The sequence below is a fragment of the Micromys minutus genome (genome assembly GCF_963924665.1).
Source record: "Micromys minutus genome assembly, chromosome: 5".
Taxonomy (NCBI): Eukaryota; Metazoa; Chordata; class Mammalia; order Rodentia; family Muridae; genus Micromys; species Micromys minutus.
In genome coordinates this window covers 23,807,848-23,829,762 of record NC_137974.1, presented here as the reverse complement: position 1 = coordinate 23,829,762, position 21,915 = coordinate 23,807,848, and the positions used below count along the sequence as shown (strand labels likewise).

Sequence of the window (21,915 nt, the reverse complement as noted above, 5' to 3'; positions counted from 1 at the left end):
ATCTTCAAGGACAGCTGATCTCTTTAGAAATTTCTAGCTATAGTAGTTATTCCTGACCAATCTCTGGGAGGTGAAAGGGAAGTTGTTTTGATTCACTGGATTTCTATTCTACTACGAAATAAGAAATTTTATCAGAAGCACCTACTACTCTTAAGTGACTTTCTTCCTGCAACTTGGAAACTCTTCTGAAACTCCTCAACCTTTATAAAAATATTTTAACACAGAAAAAACAAACTTCAGATACACAGAACAGTCCATTCTGCTTACATGTATATTTTCCTAAAATAATAATAATAATAATTGCTCAACATTCAGGAGCTCGGAATGTGTTTCCTTTTGTAACTGCTCGCACAAATGCTCCGGCTCTGTGTGAGTGTGTGTGTGTTTGTGTGTGTGTGTGTGTGTGTGTGTGTGTGTGTGTGTGATCGTAAATCCTTGAAGGTGAGCTGGAAGCTCTGCTGCTGCTCTTTCAGTCTTCAGGCGTTTGCTCAGAACCTTTTTTTGGGGGGACGGGTGGGGGCTAAGAGTCTTCTCGGGAGCCACAAAGTAGGTGGCAGGCAATGTAACGGTAGCAGTCGAGAGAGAAGTCTGTGGCCAGCTCTCTTCCTCTCTCCCTAGCACCGCTCTAGGGCCCTGGCTTTTCTAGGGCTTTCCTCCCACCGTTTTCTCTCCGAACCCCCCCCCCCCACCCGCCCCGTTTTCTACCCACCCCCCTTTCCTCTGTCTCGCGCTCCTGGAGTCTGTGCTCCGAGTTCCTGGTTGGATAATTTGGGTTAATACTAGTGAGAGAGGTTTTCGCGGCTTCAAAGGGTATTTCAAGTATCCGGAGCTCCTCCCCTCTGCACCGTGTGACAACAACAACTCGTCCAGCCGGCAGCCTGCACTTTCAGCTCATTTTCTCTCTGTCATTCCCCTCTCAATCTTTGATCAATGTACTTGCCAGGGAGGACCCAAGTCCCTCAACCCTCCTCCTTTTCACCTTCATCCTTAACTTTGTGCTAGAGCGGGACCCACACACCACCAGCCGACCCTCCCCGCCCCCCGCCTCCCCCCAGAGCAGCCCGAGATCCCAGCCCCGAGAGAGGACTCGCATTTCGACTTGCGGGACACTTTTGTGCGTTTCTCTCTCGAGCGCCTCTCGCGCTCGCCCCTCCTGCGCTCGCTCTTTCTTACCCTCACCTCCTTTTCTCCTCTTCTCTCTCTCTTTCCAACTAGGGTTCCTTCCTAGAGTGCTTGTTGTCTCTGCCCCCCCCTCGATCCTTGTCCCCCTTTCTCCCCCTTCCCCTCTGGGGGGTGTGTGGCAACTTTTCCCCCTCGCTTCTCCTCCTTCTGTTTCCCCTTATATGTGACCATGGCAGTGCCGGCGGCTTTGATCCCTCCGACCCAGCTGGTCCCCCCTCAACCCCCGATCTCCACTTCTGCTTCCTCCTCTGGCACCACCACCTCCACCTCCTCGGCGACCTCGTCTCCGGCTCCATCCATCGGACCCCCGGCGTCGTCTGGGCCAACTCTGTTCCGGCCGGAGCCCATTGCCTCTTCTGCTTCTTCAGCGGCGACCACAGTCACCTCTCCTGGTGGCGGCGGCGGCGGCGGCAGCGGAGGCGGCGGTGGCAGCGGCGGCAACGGAGGCGGCGGCGGGAGCAACTGCAACCCCAGCCTGGCGACCGGGAGCAGTGGCGGCGGCGGCGTTAGCGCTGGCGGCGGTGGCGCCTCCAGCACCCCCATCACCGCGAGCACCGGCAGCAGCAGCAGCAGCAGCAGTAGCAGCAGCAGCAGTAGCAGCAGCAGCAGCAGCAGTAGCAGCAGCAGCAGCAGCAGCAGCTGCGGCCCCCTCCCTGGGAAACCCGTGTACTCAACCCCGTCCCCAGTGGAAAACACCCCCCAGAATAATGAGTGCAAAATGGTGGATCTGAGAGGGGCCAAAGTGGCTTCCTTCACGGTGGAGGGCTGCGAGCTGATCTGCCTGCCCCAGGCTTTCGACCTGTTCCTGAAGCACTTGGTGGGGGGCTTGCACACCGTCTACACCAAGCTGAAGCGGTTGGAGATCACGCCGGTGGTGTGCAATGTGGAACAGGTTCGCATCCTGAGGGGACTGGGGGCCATCCAGCCCGGAGTCAACCGCTGCAAACTCATCTCCAGGAAGGACTTCGAGACCCTCTACAATGACTGCACCAACGCCAGGTAAAGAGCGGAGGGGAACCTCCAGTCGCCCTGGTCCTTTCCCACCCTCCAGCTTGCCCTTCCCCTGCTCCTTTCCTGGCGCCGCCCGCTCAGCGCGTCCGCGAGCTGCGCGCCCTGGCGAGCGCGGCCCTCTCCTGCCGGTCCCCGGGGCTAGTCTCCTTCACCCGACCTCCTGTACAAGTTCGCACCGCTCGCGGCCAGTTCTGAGCCGGCCAGGTCTTCCTGCTGCTCCCCAGGGCATTCGGGCTGGGCTGCGGCTGCGCTAGGGATCCAGAGTGGGAAGCAGGAGGAAGGTGCCTTCCCAGGAGTCACAGCCCCTTCTCGGTCTCGCTGGTGACTTGCACCCATTCTGGGCACTACTGCCTGAGTGTGCACTCCTGGGTCCTGGGTTCCTCCGGAAGCCTTTGGGCACCTCTAGGACAGGAGAGAGGTCGTGACCCTAATCCCTTAGGGTTTGAAAGCTAGGGGATGTGTTCTGGAATAGGGGGCTCCTCTAGTTAGAAAAGAGGGTGGGCTGGCAGCTGAGAGCCGCGCTGAGAAGTCAGCAGGGGAGCAGTACCCGGGGCGCTGAGAAGAGCAGGGGTAATCTGGGAGTTCAAGACAGGAGTTCAGTTCCACAGCCCAGAGGGAAGCTTATACATGGAAGGGGTTTGTGTGTGCGCATGTGTTTGTGTGTGTGTGTGTGTGTGTGTGTGTGTGTGTGTGTGTGTGTGTGTGTGTGTGTGTGTGTGTGTGTGAAAAGAAGTATGTTTGCCCCGGGGCAGATGCGAGGGCACAAACACGTTTTGTTCTTTAGGAGGTGATCTGGTGCCCCAGACTCTTGGAAGCTGAATTGGAGAGGTGGGGAAGAAAAGAACAGGACTTGTTTGCCCTCTTTTCAAAGTGCAGTTTACGGGTCTTCTTTCTTTTTTTCCACTTTCTTTTCTGAGTTTAGTAGCTCAGGAAAGGAGCAGGTGTACCTTTTGCCATAGGATGCTCAGGGCTTGAATATTTTTCGCCTAGTCTTCCTTGGTAAAGTGTGCACTCTGTGCACCGAGGTGGCCTTGGGACAGTCTCTGACCCAACCAGTTTTAAGCTAATGAACGCTCTGTGGGGGAGGATCTACCAAGAGGGGGCGGGAGTGGGGCAACTTGTCAGTTTCGGGGTAGAAATGATCCAGCTGTTGGCAGAGGGAAAAGCTCAGAGGTTCTGGGAGGATGAGAGAAGGGACAGTTGGAGATCATAATCAGACACTTGGGAACTGGGCGAAAAGATATTTCTGTTTATATGTGTATATAAGTTTATATACATATATAAAACTTTGGTACCTTTAAAATAAGCTTAATAGTGAGGGGAAGAAAGTGGGGGCTAAGGAAACTGGACAGAAGGGGTGTGAAGGCAATAGTTAAGACCAGAAGGAAATGGAGCCCCCAAGTCACCAGGTCCTTCTTTGAGACTGATCCTCTGTAGGGCCTGGGAAGTATAGGGAAACACTGGAATTCCATCCTGATCTAACTGACCTAGCAAGAAATATTTTTTTCTGTGTTTATTTGATGTACCTGTCTTGACCACTTATTTCAGCTGTGGGGTGTGTGTGTGTGTGTGTGTGTGTGTGTGTGTGTGTGTGTGTGTGTGTTCTGCTTGCGCATACGTGCGCGCACACATGCTTCTGCTGGATGCGGTGGATAGCCAGATGGCAATGGGCACGGGTGGGCATGCTGATCGCTAAATGCCATTTAGTCGGATAACTGTCATCCTTGGTTGTCCACAAGATAACATATTTGTCTAAAACCCGCCGTAAAAACTACCAGAAGCAGCCAGAACATTGCTGTAGAGTTATGCACAGTGCACGGTAAAACTGGAAGTCCGTTCAGACACTTCTGCTGTCACAGTGACTCTGTGACAAATTGAGATGCAGCTTTGGCTTTGCTCTGTACTAACGAAATGCCTGCTCTTCTCCCAATATCCATTGTGTTTCTGGTGCTGGATAATCAAGTCATTTTACGTATGAGGGTACATAGGGGCGTGCACACACACACACACACACACACACACACACCCTGTGAGAAACTCCTTATAGTGCTTTTGTGACCTTATAATACCAAGGCTTTAAATGGTAATTTTAGTCATATAATTGAATAGTCTTAAAGTTAGTTTTTAATAAAAGTTTTCTTTTTACTTTCTTTTCTCCTCTTTCTCCCCTAGTCATTCTTCCTCTTTACATTCTTCTCCCTCCCAGAGGTTCCCAATAGTTCTGTAGTCTTAAGTTGCAAAGACAAAGATCAGTTAAACCCAGCATAATTGTTTATTTCTTTAAAAATATCTCATCGGTACCTTCAATTACATTTCATTTAGCCTTAATATTATGTGATTAAATATTATGTGATTAAATGTTTTGTTCTAAAATCCTACTTCAAGCTATTCTTAGGCAGTAAAAGTGCTCACTGACCATTGAATTTTGATTTTTTTATCAACTAAAAAGCCTGTTTAACTTAAACACATGGAAATCTTACCCCGAGAAGACGTGAATACATATCTATATAGGTTCTCCAAACACTGCCATAGGCCAGGAAAAGGAAGTTGCATTTGAAGTTTCCCTCACCAAAAACATACAATTTGCATGTTAGCACATTACTAGTTTAATGGTAATTATAAGGGTTATGTTTTCATTTCTTTATTTAGAAAGCAATAGCTAGTATTTACTTTGTACTTTGAACTTGAAAACTATTTTTTTTTCCATTTAAATCTGGTTTATGCTTTGGTATTAAGATTTTGTTTTTATTACTTTAGATTAGAGTGACATCTTTCACCCTAGTTTCCTTCTGTTTTGGGTATTTAACAAACCAAGGGAAAGTTTGCTCATTCTATTATTGAAAATATAAAAGTAATAAAATTTCTAGTATATGATTAATTATACAGATAAACATTCTGTGCGGTGTATACAGTGTGTGTCTGATATCAAATTTTAGTATATCAGCTGCTCATAGGATATATATCTAAGGGGGATTCAGCAATATTTAAATTTCAGGGAATTTTAGGATGCTAAAAAGGTGATGCTAAAGGAAAGAAACATTAATAAACTTTCTGAGAGAGACTCAGGAACAGTAGCAAATCTTAAAGTCGATTTAATTTGCTTGGGGCTATTGAATTAGTATGCTATCTATGAAAATTAGAGGAAATGTTGAAGCCATCTGTCATTGCCACTAGGAGAAGAAAAGGCACTGTCACCTTCTAGATAGTAAAACTAAAAATATAGGACTCAAAATATGAAAGAAAATCTAAGGATCTTCGTTTTAAAGTTGTTAAAAGACGAAGTCTGACCTTGATCAGTTTCCTCCAATTATTATTTCAAAACTAAACATTAGTTGTCTGAACTTGGCTGTTGCAGCAGAGGTCAGTTAATTAACTGCTAACCATTAAATAACAACAACAAAAAGTCATTATGTCCATGGTCAAGTCGGTTTGTGTCAATCAATTGCTTGTTTGTAGATTTGGATTAGAGTTTGATTTTTCTGTGAATTCGTGGAATGAAAAGTGATTCTTGCATTTGTTATCTGAAATGCTTATTTTCTTAATTATTTGAAGAAGAAGATTTTCTTTCTTTCTTTCTTTCTTTCTTTTCCTAAGACTATGACTTGGCTTCTGTGTAGCCTGAGGTTTCCAAAGTTTTTCACTTAAACAGACTACCTCATTTAGCATTTTACATGTGTACACACACACTCATAAGCAGCACTCTTTTGTCTTTAAAGTAGATGTTACCCATGAACATAAATTGGAAGATATGCCAAGCCTTTTATGTTTCAGGGTTATATCTGAATACAGTTTTACTGTAAGAACTGTAAATTTCCCAGTAATTCTTTGCTTTATTTTTCTTGTTTAGGGTTTTTTAATAAAGATAGAGTGCTGGGGCTCTATTTAACATTTCCCCCCCCCTACTGTTGTCTGCCCCGCATTGAAAAGGGATTTTCAACACAAATACAGATTCACTAACTTCTGACAATCATGAGGCTTGGCACAGAGAAATTCAAGAATTATTTCATTTGAAGAAGAAACTATGTTTTGAAGTGTTTGTGCTGTGGTAGATTAACGATTCCTATAAAAACCAAATGTCTTATTTTATAACATTTCAAAAGAAAGCAACATGATTAGGTGACCAAGCCATAATATGGAAGCTAGTTTGGATTTATAACTTATTTCTTTTTGGTTTACAAATGTTAAAAATTATAGCTAATTACTAATATATTAATGAGGTATGAGACTATCACCTTGCAGTATAAACTATAAGTTTTTGAGTTACGCAGGTAATATTTGTTAAGATGTTCCTTGCAGTTAGTGTCAAACATAATTATTATAAAGACTGTGCATGGTTACAGATTGTTTATCTTTTAGAAAAAAATACATTTAGTAAATGTTATAATGCAATTTTCATAAATAATATTTTTATTTTTAGAGCTTCAAATATTCTATCTATTGATCAGTTTCCTTACACATGCACAGTTTCCTTACACAAAATTTAATAAATTTGATGCAGGTTTTTAAAAATCACCTTTTCATTAATCAATGCTTGCAGGGTATTTTTGGTTGTTCTTGTTGAATCTACTGCATTTCATGGGAGTTGCATGTAAATCAGTGAGACAAATATTAGACACCTCTTTTTTCCTTAGTTACCTCCCCTGCCCCCTGGGATGTGACACCTAATATTGAGTAAAGTCTTGGCAGGCTTTGGGCATAAATCACTCTTTTTTTTGGCGATTTACTACATGTGGTTCGCCAACATACAAAAACATAATATGGTTTATTGTTTCTCATTTGATGTTTGTTTCTGGAATGTAAATAGCATTTGCAAATTAGCTTAATTTGCAACCAAGTAGTTGTCATTTTAAGAAGGAAAGATGATTTGACTATCAATCAGTATTACATTACCTTTTCAAGTTATTTTATTCAGTTGTTTCCTACAATTGTCTTTGTCAATCTAGTAAAATAGTTATTTTAATAGCATTGTATCAGCAACACAAAATACAGCTTTGCAAATTGCACTAGGAAATGGAACTCTCACAGGTTGCAAGGTGTCTCCTTTCGAATCTCTGCATGAAGAAAACAATTTAAAACATGCCTTCTAAGTAGGCACAGGTGAGTTTTCTGGGCTTCATTAAATATTTAATTGTAAGTGTGTTTTGGATTCTTTGTTACATTTTGATTTTGTCTGATTTTATTTTTCAAGGTTATCATTTTTTTCAGGCTGCCAACCCAAAAAAATGTCCTTGGGAACTATGTGCTTTGGAAATGGTAGGAAACATGACATTGATGAGAAGTATCTGAGTGTTTGAATGGCTTTCATTGCAGGTTTCTACATGTTAAATTTAAATTGTTATAAAGACTAGAATGAGGCCATTACTGGCTAGCAAGTATCTGATTCTAATCTGAGGTTGTGGGTTCTAATTGGTCAGTATGAGATATTGTCGCTAAGAATAAATGCTTACATAAGTGCTCCAACTAAAATACTCTAGATAAGTTTTCATATTTTCAGCTTTTGAGACCACACTATCTTTTCTATTGGATTTGTTGTGTTTATTGTTGTTCAAAGTAGGAAATGTTGAATTAAAACACAAAGCACCTAATTGAACTTAAAGTCTAGTGCAGAAGGCTCTGTTATTCAACTAATACATTTACCTCAAGTCTAGCAAATCTTATATGACATTAAAATTTATTTACTTTCCTTTCAGATTTCCCAGAAGTGTTTTAGTCAAAATACTTTTATGATACAATAGCTGATTTCTCAAGAAGTGTCTTTTATTGGCTAACACTTGCTTTTTAAAGCTATGTTGCACAAACAAATGACTGCTGGAATAGTGTCGTCAGTTAAAAAGATATTGTTTCAGAATCCAGAAATATTCAGATTAAGATAATTATAGTTTGTTGTAATAAGCTATTATTAGATTAACATGCTTAAGACACACACACACATTTGTTTGTTTGTTTGTTTATTTCAACTAGTTCTGATGGTTTTCGAAGTGTCTGTCCATTGCTGCTTATCTGTAGGCAGTAAATCATCAAGTACAAGTCCAGTCATATAAGTTAGTACATCAATGAAGTGAATGGTTTCCAGTCAGAGACATTAAAATTCTCTTGGTATACTCTGACGGGTTTCTACATAAGAAAACAACATTCTTAATTTCCCAATTAAGAAATTCATCTTTAGATTTTTCCAGATTGGATGCTGCACTTGTCAATAGATGAAGTCTGTTAAAATTGCAATATTTTGGTAACCTGGTAAAAACAATGACTTAAAGTTGGTCAAATATTTCAAAGCTGTGATTCTTTTGTGTTTTTAATCATATGAGATTTGATTGCAAGTTGTAAAGTACAACTTTTTAAACTGCAATTCTCAATATGTTGCTTAATTGGTCTCAATTTGGAGGGGGGAGTTTTTTTTTGTACTATAGTATTGTAAACTATGCACCCTAGAAAACTGTTGGTGCATATCCAGAAACAAGTGTTGAGAGCAATGAGAATTAGATGGAGAATAGGAATCTTAATGCAGAATTCAGAACTGTCACTGTCCAGATGGATTACAATACCTGGAATGCACCCACACTTCTTAGAAGATGTTAATTGAAATAAGCCAGGCACCAGAGGACAAATGCTACATCAGTTAACTTATGTATGGAATTCTTAAGAGTTGACAGTAGAAAAGCATGTTAGAAGGGTGGTTACCAAGGGCTGAGAGGGATGTTGGTCGAGACTACATAGTTTTAGCTTGATAAGAACAGAAAGTTCAAAAGAATTTTATTTCCTCCTATTTTATATTTGTCTCTGCAGCATGGTTTGTATATGCAAACTATCTGAGGTCTAGGAGATAACTCTGAACACAGTGTATTTGTTTGACCAACACTTCATGTACTATTAAAGCATGACTTTTACAGAGTGAACATTTAAATGTGCAGTAGGATCCAGATTTCATGAGTCACGTGGGATGGTGGATGATATCTTTCCTTAGTAGAAATGAACAAAGTAAATACAAAGAAGGAACAATGCACAAGGTTGAATTGTCTTTGGCTTTGCACAGTATCAAATGCTTCTACATAGCTAAATTGCTTTATCCAGCACAATAGGAAAAGTTGTCTCACTCTTATCAAGGATTATCAAATTATATATCAGGAAATTTGGCCAGTTGGGAGGCAAATATTTAATAGAAACAGCAGCTTCTGGGACAATTACTTCTTAATTCATGTTAAGGAATTCTGGCCATGTATTAACAAAACAGCAATGTTAATATTAATCAAGAAATAATTTATTCACCTGGCATGTAAAATATTTTCTTAAAATCATAAACAATATTCTGAACTTTTACTGGCAACAATTAAGAGTCTGTTCTAACAATAGTATTATTATTTTAAAGACATTCCACTGATGTGCCAATCAGGTAAATGACTTGAAGGTGAAACCTTGGAGTTCATTACAGTCTTGATGGAGTCAGCTGCTACGTTCCATTCTATTCCTGTTTCACTCCATTCTATTCCTGTTTCACATTCACACCTTTAAACTTTGTTTAACCTTATTCTCAGAAGGGATATTTCTTGAGTTAGACATGTGTTAGCCTGACCTTTGAACTTTAAGACAATGACTCAAACCACTTTCTTTTTCATATTGCCAGCCATACATGGTATATGAGGGTAGATCTGCTTGCATGTGCAACAGGTGTAAAAGTTTTATCAATTGTTTAGTGATATCTATAAAGAATATTTTTTCTTTATGTAAATTTTATTCCACTTGATATAAATGTATGAGTGATTTAATAATCTTAATATATTTAGAAGAAAAGCTTTACTTATATGTACATGTGCATACTTTACAACTGTTGGATGTAGGACAGGGGACAATGAGTTACACAAGAATTATCCTCAGTTTGCTTGTTGGGATTCCAAAAAAAATAAAATACATTTGCAAAAAGATTTTGCTTTACACTGATGTTTGCCAAGGAAATGTAACTTAATTTTAGAGTAAAGAATTAGGCATCTGCATTTAAATATTTTAAAGGTCGTTCATATACAAGAGTCTGTCACTATTAGGACAATAACTAAAGTTTAATGAATTTTCTGTTTATTTTTATTGTAACTATAATGTACTTTAAAATCTCTAATCAAAGTGCACCAACGAGAATTATTTGTATGAATAAATATTAAATGATTAGATGCCAAACTTTGGGCATTTCTAAACAGCACTAAATGTGCTCAATGTTGTTCTTACTCCAATTTTTTTTTTTACTTTACTTATCTCCTTTTTAAACTTTAGAATTAGAAATTGCTTATCTTTTAGGATCACTGGCTACATTGTGAGAAAATAATTTCATAACCTGAAGAGAAGTAGCTTCTTTAAAAGCTTTGCCATCAGTGAGCTGCTCAGGAGGAGGTCAATGGGTTGATCTTCGAGTCTTCATAAGGAGATGTACATTCTTGCACCAGACTTCTAATTGTCTTTGAAAACACTTGGTAAAGATCCAGATAAGTTGAAATCAATCACTTTCTCAATAATTCCATGGCACTTGGCAAGTGGTTACATCAGTGCTAAAAGTACGAGGATAGGTATACTTTTTGTAAGGTAGAAAAATGATTTTATATATATAATATGTTTCATATATTATATATATATATAAAATATTAATGTATGTGATATATTTCACCTTCATCTAATGATTGTAGAGTTACAAAGGATACAACCCAAACTTGAACTTAGTACTTTATGCCTATTTTAAAGGAAGTTTATCTTTTTATTTGGTAACTCAAATAGAAGTAAATATCTCTAGCCTTACATCTCACATCACCTGGTGTGCAAAATATGAAGTGGAAAGACAGTAAGTAGTTAACGTGGTTTCAGAATGCTTTATAGCTTGATAGCTCTGAAACTTTATTCTTACCTTCTAAGAACATTGTGACAAGTGAGAGGAATGGTCCAGGATGACGGCATGTCTGATTTGTCATTTCTTTTCTGTCTTTACACCATTGACAGGACATGCAGATTTGAACTTGTAGCCAGGAAGAGAGCTTCCATGCTTCAAATTGCCAAAAGACCCCAAGGGATAGAAACTTGACCCCCTTTTATGCAACCATAGAATTACATTTATACAACTTACCCCATGGGAAAACATTGAAGTGATCCCAACTCAAACCTTAATATTGGAGCCTTCTGGGTCAGATTTGATTTGGGGGTTGAGGGGGGTGTGAAACACCTGTTTGGCTACTATATTAGGAAATCTGATATATTTATGAAATGTAAAATATCATCCATTAGTGATTTTTAATTAATATCAAATAGTATAAAATTTGAAGATGCTTAAGTTTACTCATGTTATTATAGTGTTAGTTAAATAAAATAAAATATCTTTTATATATGCTTCCTAGATTTAAGGAGCTTAAACCCAAATTTATTTAATTACATTATTGATACATTTATACTTAATTTTTCTCTAGTTCTGAACTAAGTTATATAGAAGAAAAATATTATAAAAAGAGTTTTTTCCTTGTTGTAGTCTTTGAACATATAGATTTTCCTTTGAGTATTTTTCAGTTTCCTTAGAATCGCACCTTATGATTTTGCTTTGTTTTGAGTTGAAATGCTCAGTGGAGTTTCCAGAGGACCTAATTTTATCTCCATTAGAAACAACTGATCATGGTCATTAGAGCACGCAGACACTACTTATAATTTAGTTGGCTTTACTTTACAGTGTATGATGGATTCAAGTTGGAAATCTGAAGTTAACAATTTGCTCACAGCAGTGTACATATTTATTGTGTGTGTAATGGTTGTCCTAGTTTCATAAGTACCTAAATATTCTCTTACATATTCAAGTGTATGATTAATATAAATGATTGAAGGGTCAGAATCTCTATGCTTGTGAAACTACTATATTTAATGCCTACAGAGAGATGAAAGAATGTTTATTTTTCAGATAGTTTGACTTACTATTTACTAAAATCTATATACTAAAGCACAGTTTATAAATGGTGTGGCAAAACACAAATGTTGGTACTATTATAATAGTTTAATAATTTCATCATCCAACTTTAGATGTTAAGTTAGCATATTCCTTCTCCAATTTAAATACAGAAGAATGTGAAATAGTATTTGCTTCTTTTACATTTAATATTAATAAAGCCTCTTAGATAAACTGCTACTGGTTATTTTTTGTAATGGATCTCTTTTTTGAATAAAGGGATAGAAACAGAAATTTCTTATACATAATACAAAATATTTATAAAACATTTATGTTATAATAATATAATTTGTATATGTAATCTTCATTAGCATAACTCATATTCACCAAGGAGAAATTATTTATAATGATAAGCATACATTATTTACTTACTTTTGATTGCTATGTAACATAAGACTTACAGAGGAAACTAGCAGCTATTCAGTCTCTCCTTAATGCTTATAATTCAAAAAAGGTTGAAAAGCAAAATGCTAGGGAAAGTTCCCTGAAATCACCTTAATACTCTGTTTATAAAATATTGACATCTGATTGTATATTTTATTTAGTGTGAAAGTTGTCCTTGTCTAGTTGTATGCTTTAAACAGTTATGGAAAGAGGAAGACAGGATAGATTATAAAAGTTTGTTGATGTTACAAATAATCTGTTGGGGGAAAGGCAACCTATTCTAACTTTGGCTGTGGCAGTGATGGAAAGTTTCTATGACTTTTTTTTGTCTTCTCATGACACTCTAAAACTCTATTTCCAATAATGATTGATGGAACCCACACCATGGAATCTGAAAAAAAAAGAGAGCACAGTATACGAGAGAGGAAAAATTTATCTTTCTGGACAATTCTTTAAAAATAGAATAATGTTTATCATTTCCAGGCTTCTACGTGTAATTTAAAATGCATTTTCTCAGACAACAACTAAATTCTATCTCCTTAAATACCCTTATTCTATGAACTATCCTTTTAATAATCCTATTTCTTTTGGGGGGAAAGTTAGTTAAAACTGTAAAGGAGATAGGAACACTTTACCATGAAATCTACCTATAAGCATATGGCCAAGATAAAACAAAAATAAAAAACAAAAACAAACAAACAAGCAGAAAAGAAAACCCCAAACCTCTGTGTTTTAAACTGTGTTTTGGTGGGTTTTCTTAATTTCAAGTGAAAAAATACTACTTCTTTCTATCAAGGTATTTTATTTCAGGTTTAGGAAATAACATTAGTATGATATATTTGATCTTGGGTAAACTTTCTTGCTTTTTCTTTTAGGGACAGGGCTAAAGGAGGGCCCACGACAGGAACGCTGTTTGTTTTTCACAAAAGTTGTTTGTGATTTCAGGTACCCCTGGGAAATCTCTTGATCAGATTCACATCTGTTCCTGTCAAAGTGGGTGCTAAGATACCGGTCACCCAGCAACCATGTCCAAGAGGGAATTGGGCCGATAATAACTTCAAAAAGGAATGACAGATGCTAGATTAGGATGAAAGACAAAACGCATGAAAAATGAGCTTGTTAGAATCAAAAATTTGTTCAAGCACCTTTATGCAAATTAAATGAATATTGAATATTTGCAGGCAGCAATTTCTACTTTTTTTTTCCTTCTGGATTGTAAAGAAAAGAATAGTGTATTTAAACTCACAAATGCCACTTCTTTCTTTGTCGCTAATTAACATACAAAGCAGAATCTCTTTTTAAAAAATCAGATTAGCCACCTGGGTTCTTCTGCCTCCACAGAGAATGTGAGGACTCTCTCCTTATGACAGTGACACTTTCAAGACGACTTAGCTTATCTCGTTTATTTTTTTTTCCTTCCTGATAAACAGTCTCATTCGAGTTACAGTTGTTTTAGAAGAATGTAAATCCCTTTCTTGAGAAAGCATTTCAGAAGTAACCTTACCCTGTTGTCCTGGAAATTGCTTAATGTACATTAATAAAAGATCACAGGAGATGAGTTCACACCAAAAGTACAGGCTTCTCATTGACTGGTTAAATAGCAATCCCTCTAAGTAAAGGAGAGAGGAATGCTGGACGGGAAAGTGAGCAGGAGATCTCTTCACAATTTAGGATGCTCTTTGATACATTACAGTTTTTCTGTCGAGCTGTTCACATACTAATCAGACTTCGGAAAAGCCTGATAGGACGCAGTGATTGAGAGTGGTTCCCGAGTCTTGGTTTAGCGATGTCTAATGTGGTCACGTAGAGAAATTGATTTTCTTCAGAAATTAATTAATTTTTCATATCGCCTTAAGCTGCAGTTAAAAAGAGTGCATACTTGTCTGTTTTTTCCAGAAATATTGCCTAATCATATTAATACCATTGCCCCAAGGATGAAAAGATAATTGTACAAATGCATTTGGAAATATGTATCACTGAGTATTTATGATTAAATTATGCAAATGACCCAGCTCTCATCCTTTCCAGACCCAGATTGTCTAATTAGGATTGATATGCTGAATAGATGTTCCAGAATTTGAATACAAGCATGTCCAAGGAGCAGAAAATTGGAAATGACAAGGCTGAAATCCAAAGAAAAGTGTCTTTCCTTTCTATACTTCGTTAATGTGCTGTTAGCAGTTGAGGGCTTTTTTCTCCCTTTAGCTATTTTGAGGTTCCCATGCACTTATTAGAAACAAATATGGAAAATGAACTGAACTTTGGCAATTGGTATTTTGTTTCAACTTGGCACTTATTTCAAAATAGTAATGTCTCGGTCATTCTAAGGGAACATTTATCCTTGAGACACTTTTACCTAGTGTCCTTTGAGCTGGCAATGTTGTTTAAAGTCAGTTCTCCAAACTTGAGCAGTATGAGAGTGAAATATTGTCTAAGGATAAACTTTCTGAAGCCATCCTTCATTAATACCTTCACACAGTCACCCATCCATCCACATACTTAATCTTGTAGTTGAAGATAACCGTTTAAGAACAGTTCTGATTAAGGATAAAACACAGCACTTTAAATGTAACAATATTTGAATTTGAAGCCCTCAGCAGGCTTTCTCCCTCACTGATTACACTCATTCATCTTAGATGGAGGGGTGGTAGTGAGCAGCTAGGACATGACTGAACTGTCAGGACTCCAGCCTTTGTTAAGCAGCGGGTAGTCAGTGCCTCTGAACTCGCTGGCTCCTGCTCCCCATCTGCAGGATGATGGATTGCAGTGTTTAATACATTTCAGCTTTTGTCTGTCATAGTGTAGACAGACAGTACTATCAGTGATTTCAATAGTGATTAGGGAACCATTTCAAACTACTCCTATTGGCCAGACAGCTTCCAGGAATGTCTGATGAAACATCCTCATTGGCACGCTCACCATGTAACTGTGAAGTCTATGTGGAGATTATACATCGACAGTTTATACCATTGCAGAAGCCCAGTGAAAATTCCTGGACGATATTCCATTTTATAATCAAGTTATGTATGGCAATATTGAGTCTATTCACAGTAACTAGTGTAATGCTGAAGGTGACTATGTATCCCCTATTTAATGACAGCATGGATACAAGCATTCTGTAGGCTGTGATGTCAGATGTTGCTATGATCATCACTACAGACCCATCATCTAACTTGGATGAGAGAATGCAAGAATTTTGTTAAAGCAATAAGATATAAGCTGGGATGTGCTATGCTACTATTTGCTGAGTTGTGCATTCTTTGAAGTTCACAACTCCAGAGGACGAATACATTTCGACAACCAGGAATTTACTCTGAAACTACTCCATAGTCTCCCCGGGGTTTTCTCATTCTATTTCTAGAACTGGCATTAAGAAAAGAAGTATCCAAAAGAAAAGATTCAGTGACGTTATTCGTAACATGGGAAAAGTTTTAATTTATGAATGGGGCTAAATAACTCAAAGTGGTAAATAGTACATCATCTGCCAATTATAATATAATATGACCAGTGTAATGTAAATCATGTGAATGTAAATCAGTAAGTATTTCTGGGTGTGGGTATATGGCTGCAAACATAGTCACAGACGTAGCACAGCATGAATGTGTGCTCATACAAACATTTTTACTGAGCCATACACACCCTACTCACCCATACTATCCTAGCCAACTCCATGCTTTATTAATGGACACAGCAGTTAACTTTGGACCTTTTGACATGCTAGTAATGGTAATAGGAACAGTGACCCTGTATCTCCTGCATCATGAATTCAGAAGTGTAGTTTTCAAATCACCACCTTCTTTTGTCTTGTTTTACATTAATAAAACCATGTTCACCTGAAGAGTTGAACATATTCTTACATATCCTAAGGGAGTCATTTGTTAGGATAAACCAAATGTAATGACCACACATTATATTTTCATATAGAAATGAACATAACTGGGTTTAAGAAAATCTGAATTTTTTTAAGTCAAAGCTTTTTAGGACTTCATATAGCATGTAGTGAACTAATGTACTCCAATGAAGAGGCTGTGTCTCCTGCTATGAGGTACGGAATGTTTACCAAGTCAGTGAATAGTACATGCAACTTAAGCATGGCACTATGTTTCTAATCTACACTGTAGCACCAGACTGCATGAGAAAGCCAGGATACTGAAGGACAGTTCAGCTCAATGTAGAGTGGTTCGTGCGATGTTCAGGTTTGATTGTGCTTTTCACCTACTAATTATTTCACTACGACCATTAAGGTGGCAGGTGATGATCAGTAAAGACTAAGAATGCTAGGGAACTGCGGGGAACATGTCTGAGCAATGAGAAAAGAGGATTGATGCTATAAAAAGAGTTGTAGTCTCTTTCTGGAGAGCTTGTCCCTAGAGGAAAATGATTCTTTCTCTCAATATCTATTGATTGCATATACCTGTTTATCTAGGGCTTAGACCAGGTGGAATTTCCCCTATTCACATTTCCAAGTAACCTTGGGAACAAGAACCCATGAGCAATGCTAAATGAACTTAGTAGGTTGTAGGTACATGTGTACACACATGTAGGCTGTCAGCCCTGTTATTTATATTGTTAGTCTTGTGTTGAGTTAAGCCCCATAATTACAAAATAATGCAGCCTATTTGTCCTTGTTGGATGAATAGATGAATAAATTTGTGCTAGAAATCAAATGCATGCGTTTTTCAAGAGGCTAAATGAATATGTGTGCTGTCTAGAAGAGTTGCCCAGGGAAGTAGGATAGAACCCCTTTAATTCATTGCATCATTTTTTAGCTATGTCACTATTCACTAGTGCCTGTGCCTGCACGGCAGTTGTAGTCTTGATACCTAACCATGACTCCTTGGTAGATTCATAAATTGGGGGAGATGCATGTCAGGCCGCAAGTCCAAGTTCTTATTTCTCAGTAGCTTCCTGTAATGATCCTACCTCTAATGAGATAAATTACTACTGCTAAAAAAAAAAAAAAAGAAAGAAAGAAAGAAAGAAAAGAAAGGAGAAAAAGGAGTTTTGGCCATCTTAGCTAATAAATCACATTGACTGCCTGACTGATCAGATCAATTGTGCATAAATCAGTGCCTTAAAGTGTCTTAAAATAAGATTTTACTGGGACCAATTGATGCTCTAGATTCCGTAAAGGCATGGTCTCCTGCCCATAACACACTGAGCATGAGCCTGGAATCCTGACACCGCATTATGCTGTCATAATTGAAATAAAGGTTGTCAAATGACAGGGGTGTGGCTTCGAAGTGTAGTTGTCATTGTCATTGGGTCTATTTCTGTCCTATTTGTTTCAGCCCTTACTACTTAGGTTAATTATTTCCTTCTTTTTTAGTAGTAGGGTTTAAACCTAGGACCTCGTGCACTCCAAGAAGGCATTCTATTACTAATCTACCTTGCAATCACTTCTTTTTTTCTTTATGTTTGGAACTCACTAGATTGCTACAACAGGACTTGAGCATATTCTGTAGCTCGGACAGCCCACACCCCAGACTTTTGATGCTTCTGTCTGTATTTGGAATCACAACACACCTGTCACATCAGGCCTTGTCCTTAGTAGATGTTGTTGTATGTAAAAGCAGCTTTCAAAGCCTGAGCAACAAAAATCAGTCTTTGGAATAATTTTTAGAAAGTGTCATACTGCTATGAATATTTAGAAGGGGAGATGCCATTAATACCCACCAAAATATTTCATTATCACAATAGCTATGAGTATGTGACTTACTTATCTGTAGGCATCTTGGGGTCTTGAGACAGAGTCAGGACACTTGATTTCCTAATATCTGTATATCAGCATATTTAAAGCCCAAGACTCAAATGTACTGTGGGGATAATAGCAGTAGTTTTGTACTTAACAAAGAAAGTTGTGAGGAGAGGATGGACTGATGGTTGCCCCAAAGCAAACTTTCTCTTAAATTCCCATTTAAAACATTAGAATTTCTTTACCAGTTTAAATCATAAAGAAAAATGATTTTGCCACATTGTGAATTTATTTTTAACAAAATTCCAAGTAAATTAGCAAAGTTTATGAAATTGAATTTTTATAACCATACGTTATCTACTAAATTTCTGTTAGTATGTACAACCAAAGATATATTTTAAATGATAGATTAAAAAGTTTAATACTTTGAGGCACAAGGAAAGAGAAAATATGCTTTGTTATAGCACACGTGTAGGAGGAGATTAGGCTCAATACTTTTGGTAAACTGTCATGTGACTTCTGTGCATGCAGAAGTGTCTACACCAGTTTAAATGAGGCATCACTGAATCATGGATTTCATTTAAAGTTGACCACAGCTTTCTATGATGACTAAATGTCCAAAATCTTCCTAAGAAAAAGGCATAATTTATAGTTATTCCTTATCAAAGATCCAATAGATCTAAAATAGTGATTTGTGTTAGTCTCAATATTTTATGGGTATGGCAAAATGTTCCTTCTTTTAATATGCTATTCTGACTTTAAAAATTTATACCATAGTCTTTTATTAATTACACAATGCACATCATTTTTTCCTGTTAGACCGTGGAACTTAGCAGATTGCTGAAATTGGATCTGGAAGATTTTCTTCTTGACATTTGTCTACAAAAGTTACTGTGTAAAACTTACCAGAGGAGAGGAAATAGAGAAAAGCAGGTGTTTCTTGTTTTTGTTTTTGTTGCGTTATCCTTGATGTACATAGAATTTGGAAATACAGTTTATAAAATACAGTTAGAAGTTTAGTTGCCATTGTCAATGGGTCTTTTTCTTTTTTCACAAAATATAAAAAGGCAGCTGACTTTCTCACTGAATTTTTGTTTTCATTTTTGAACAACATAAACACACTCCAGTTTAGAGTGTTTACCATACTCTAGTGGTAATTTAGGCACCAGTATCGAAACTTTGTTATGTATATAGGCACATAGAAATTTATAGAATTTTAACTAGAAATTTTTGCTTGATCTTGATTTTTATCTATCATATTAATTTTGAAATATGAAATCATGATTCTTAACTTACACAAAATTTAACTATGTGATCATACCATATGTGTGTATGTGTATACACCTATATGCACATATATATTTAGATAATTACATGTTATTATCCTTGTGAGTATTATGAACTAGATGTCATAGTGTTTTAGATATCTACTTTTACTTCCTGTGATATCTTTAGGAATTATATTTGATCTGAATTTAAAAATAAGAGCTGTTAGTTAAGCTGCTTAGGAGTGTAAGGAATTCTGAAGCTGTCATTCTGGGGTATCTAATGTTACCTTCAGGTGTCTGCACACACCCAAACTCATGCATACGCATCCGTTCACATGCACATCCGCATACTTTAAAACATTATTGCAGCATTGATTTATGACTACCTTGTACATTAGATGGTTAAGGCAGGAAGGTACCATGCAGAAATGATTGGATCACTCCTCCTTCTTGTGATTTCCTGACAGATGTTAGTTCATTGTCTTGTGTCTGTTTCTGAATTCTATTTACTTACTTTGTTCAGAATGAAGCAATGTTGCTACTGGATATGGAAACTTTCAGGGATTGAAAACCACTCATCTGGGCATAAAATTGGAATTGACATTAATTCTGTTGTAAGTAGGGTCTGTAGATTCAGCCAGTGTCTGTGGTGGCCTCTCTTTTCCTTTATGGGCTGTTCTTCAGATTCATCTCTATCATTCCGTGTCACTCACCATCTGGATCTGCTTTCCGTCCTACTGGTTCGGCACTTTGTTGATGACTTTATTTCCCAGTCAAAAAGCACTTGCTATCCAGGCATCCTTATATTCCATAGGAAGTACAGGCCTGTCATATTGTTAAAGTTTTTTGGATTTGCAACTTCCTTGGTTGGATTAGTTCTTCGATGTGCTCACCCTTGGGAAGTGTGAGAAATCGTGCTCATTGCATTGGGTAATTATGCAGGAAAAAAATGACATTATTGCTGTTCTGTGAGATCTCTTTGTAAGGTAAGAAGTAAGTTGTGATTTTTTTTTTTTATTTAATGCTTAGTGTCTTACTAAAGTATTGAATAATAAGAGAACACTCATGTTTGGCCCTCTCCATTAATTAAGGAATAAAAGTTTTTATTTATTTATTTATTTTTTACTAAATCAAGGAGAAGTGATTTCGGGTATAGTGTTTCTATGTAATATTAAGCAGTGAGTCATATTGTTATTAAATTTTATTCACTTGTATTTTTGGGAGTTTTAAAAGTAGATTGGTTGGTCTCAAACCCAAAGTTCCATTTCGTCTTCTTGATAGTAGCTTTGGGAATTGCGAAAAATAATAATGAAGAGGTATTCAACAATTTTAACAAATTTCAGCCTGTTTATCATCTAATTAACTGGTGTGCATCGGTTGCTTACTCTTCTATCACTGTTCCTATCCCTCCTATGACTTGTGTGTTGATTATTCAGGGTTCTATTACTATTTACTTTTAACCTTACTTTATTTTAATCTAGTGATACTTGATGTCACGAAGTCAATTCTTGGAATCCTCATGAATGTGTGCCCTAAAATGGTAATTTGAAACATATAAGAATCACTTAGTTTTAAATTCTATTAGTGTATTCCCGTGAAAGTCACATTTTTTTTTTTTTTAGTTCTTTCTTGGTAACAGTTCATTGGTAAAGATTCAGGTGCGCGTGCTTTTGTATAAGGATGTGAAGAAGGAAGCTGTATTTACTGTGGAGGCTTCTGTCTTAATAGACTGTCTCTCCTCTTCTCCTAAATTAGATTCTTCACATTTATAACTCCTCTAGGTCAAGTATCACAATGCTTTGCAAGTGGTATTCTTATTTAAAAGTATGTAAGGTATAAATCCACCCAATTTAAACAATAGAAAAACACCTGCATATAACTTTACTGTATCTATGTCTTTCCAAAGACTTCTGATAGAATACATGAAGCTTTGTCACTTGGCTCAGTATGTTGACAGAAAGTGTGTTTCCCCTGGGCTTTGGGATCTACCACATTGGATAGAGCACTTGTACATGTTTGATAAGCAGGGCATTTTTTTTTGAAGAATTGCAAAGTTTCCTACAAAATTACAGATTTTTAACTTGAATTTTGATTATTTAAAAAATCAAATGGATCCCTAAAAATATCATCATGATACTTTAAATAATCTCACATAATGTACCCCAACAAAAGAAGAGAAATAAACATTTTATAATGTCCTTATTCAAATGTTTAAAAACGAAAATTTCTTGTCCAGAACATAAGAAAATTTATTGAAAATCAAATTTCCTTTACACAGACTCTATCTATCCTACAATCAGTCACCTTGATGCTCACCAAATAGATCTCTAGATTTAATATGACTTTCAGCTCTCTGCCAAATTTGCTCTATTGAGAAATCATTTAATATTTTAAGGCTCAATGTTGAGAAGTCGATA

The 21,915-nt window shown here is 37.5% G+C and overlaps 1 protein-coding gene across 6 annotated transcripts in view; it reads left to right on the top strand.

Moving 5' to 3' along the window:
• Window positions 1-1,351: 1,351 nt before the first annotated feature.
• DACH1 (dachshund family transcription factor 1) overlaps window positions 1,352-21,915 on the top strand; it is a gene marked incomplete at both ends in the record, with an annotated part of 377,461 nt that continues 356,897 nt past the window's right edge. For all 6 annotated transcript variants that reach the window (XM_080916938.1, XM_080916936.1, XM_080916937.1 and 3 more), the window contains one exon: window positions 1,352-2,181. In XM_080916938.1, the coding sequence (XP_080773064.1) occupies window positions 1,352-2,181 (830 nt within the window). The remainder of the gene's footprint in view (window positions 2,182-21,915) is intronic.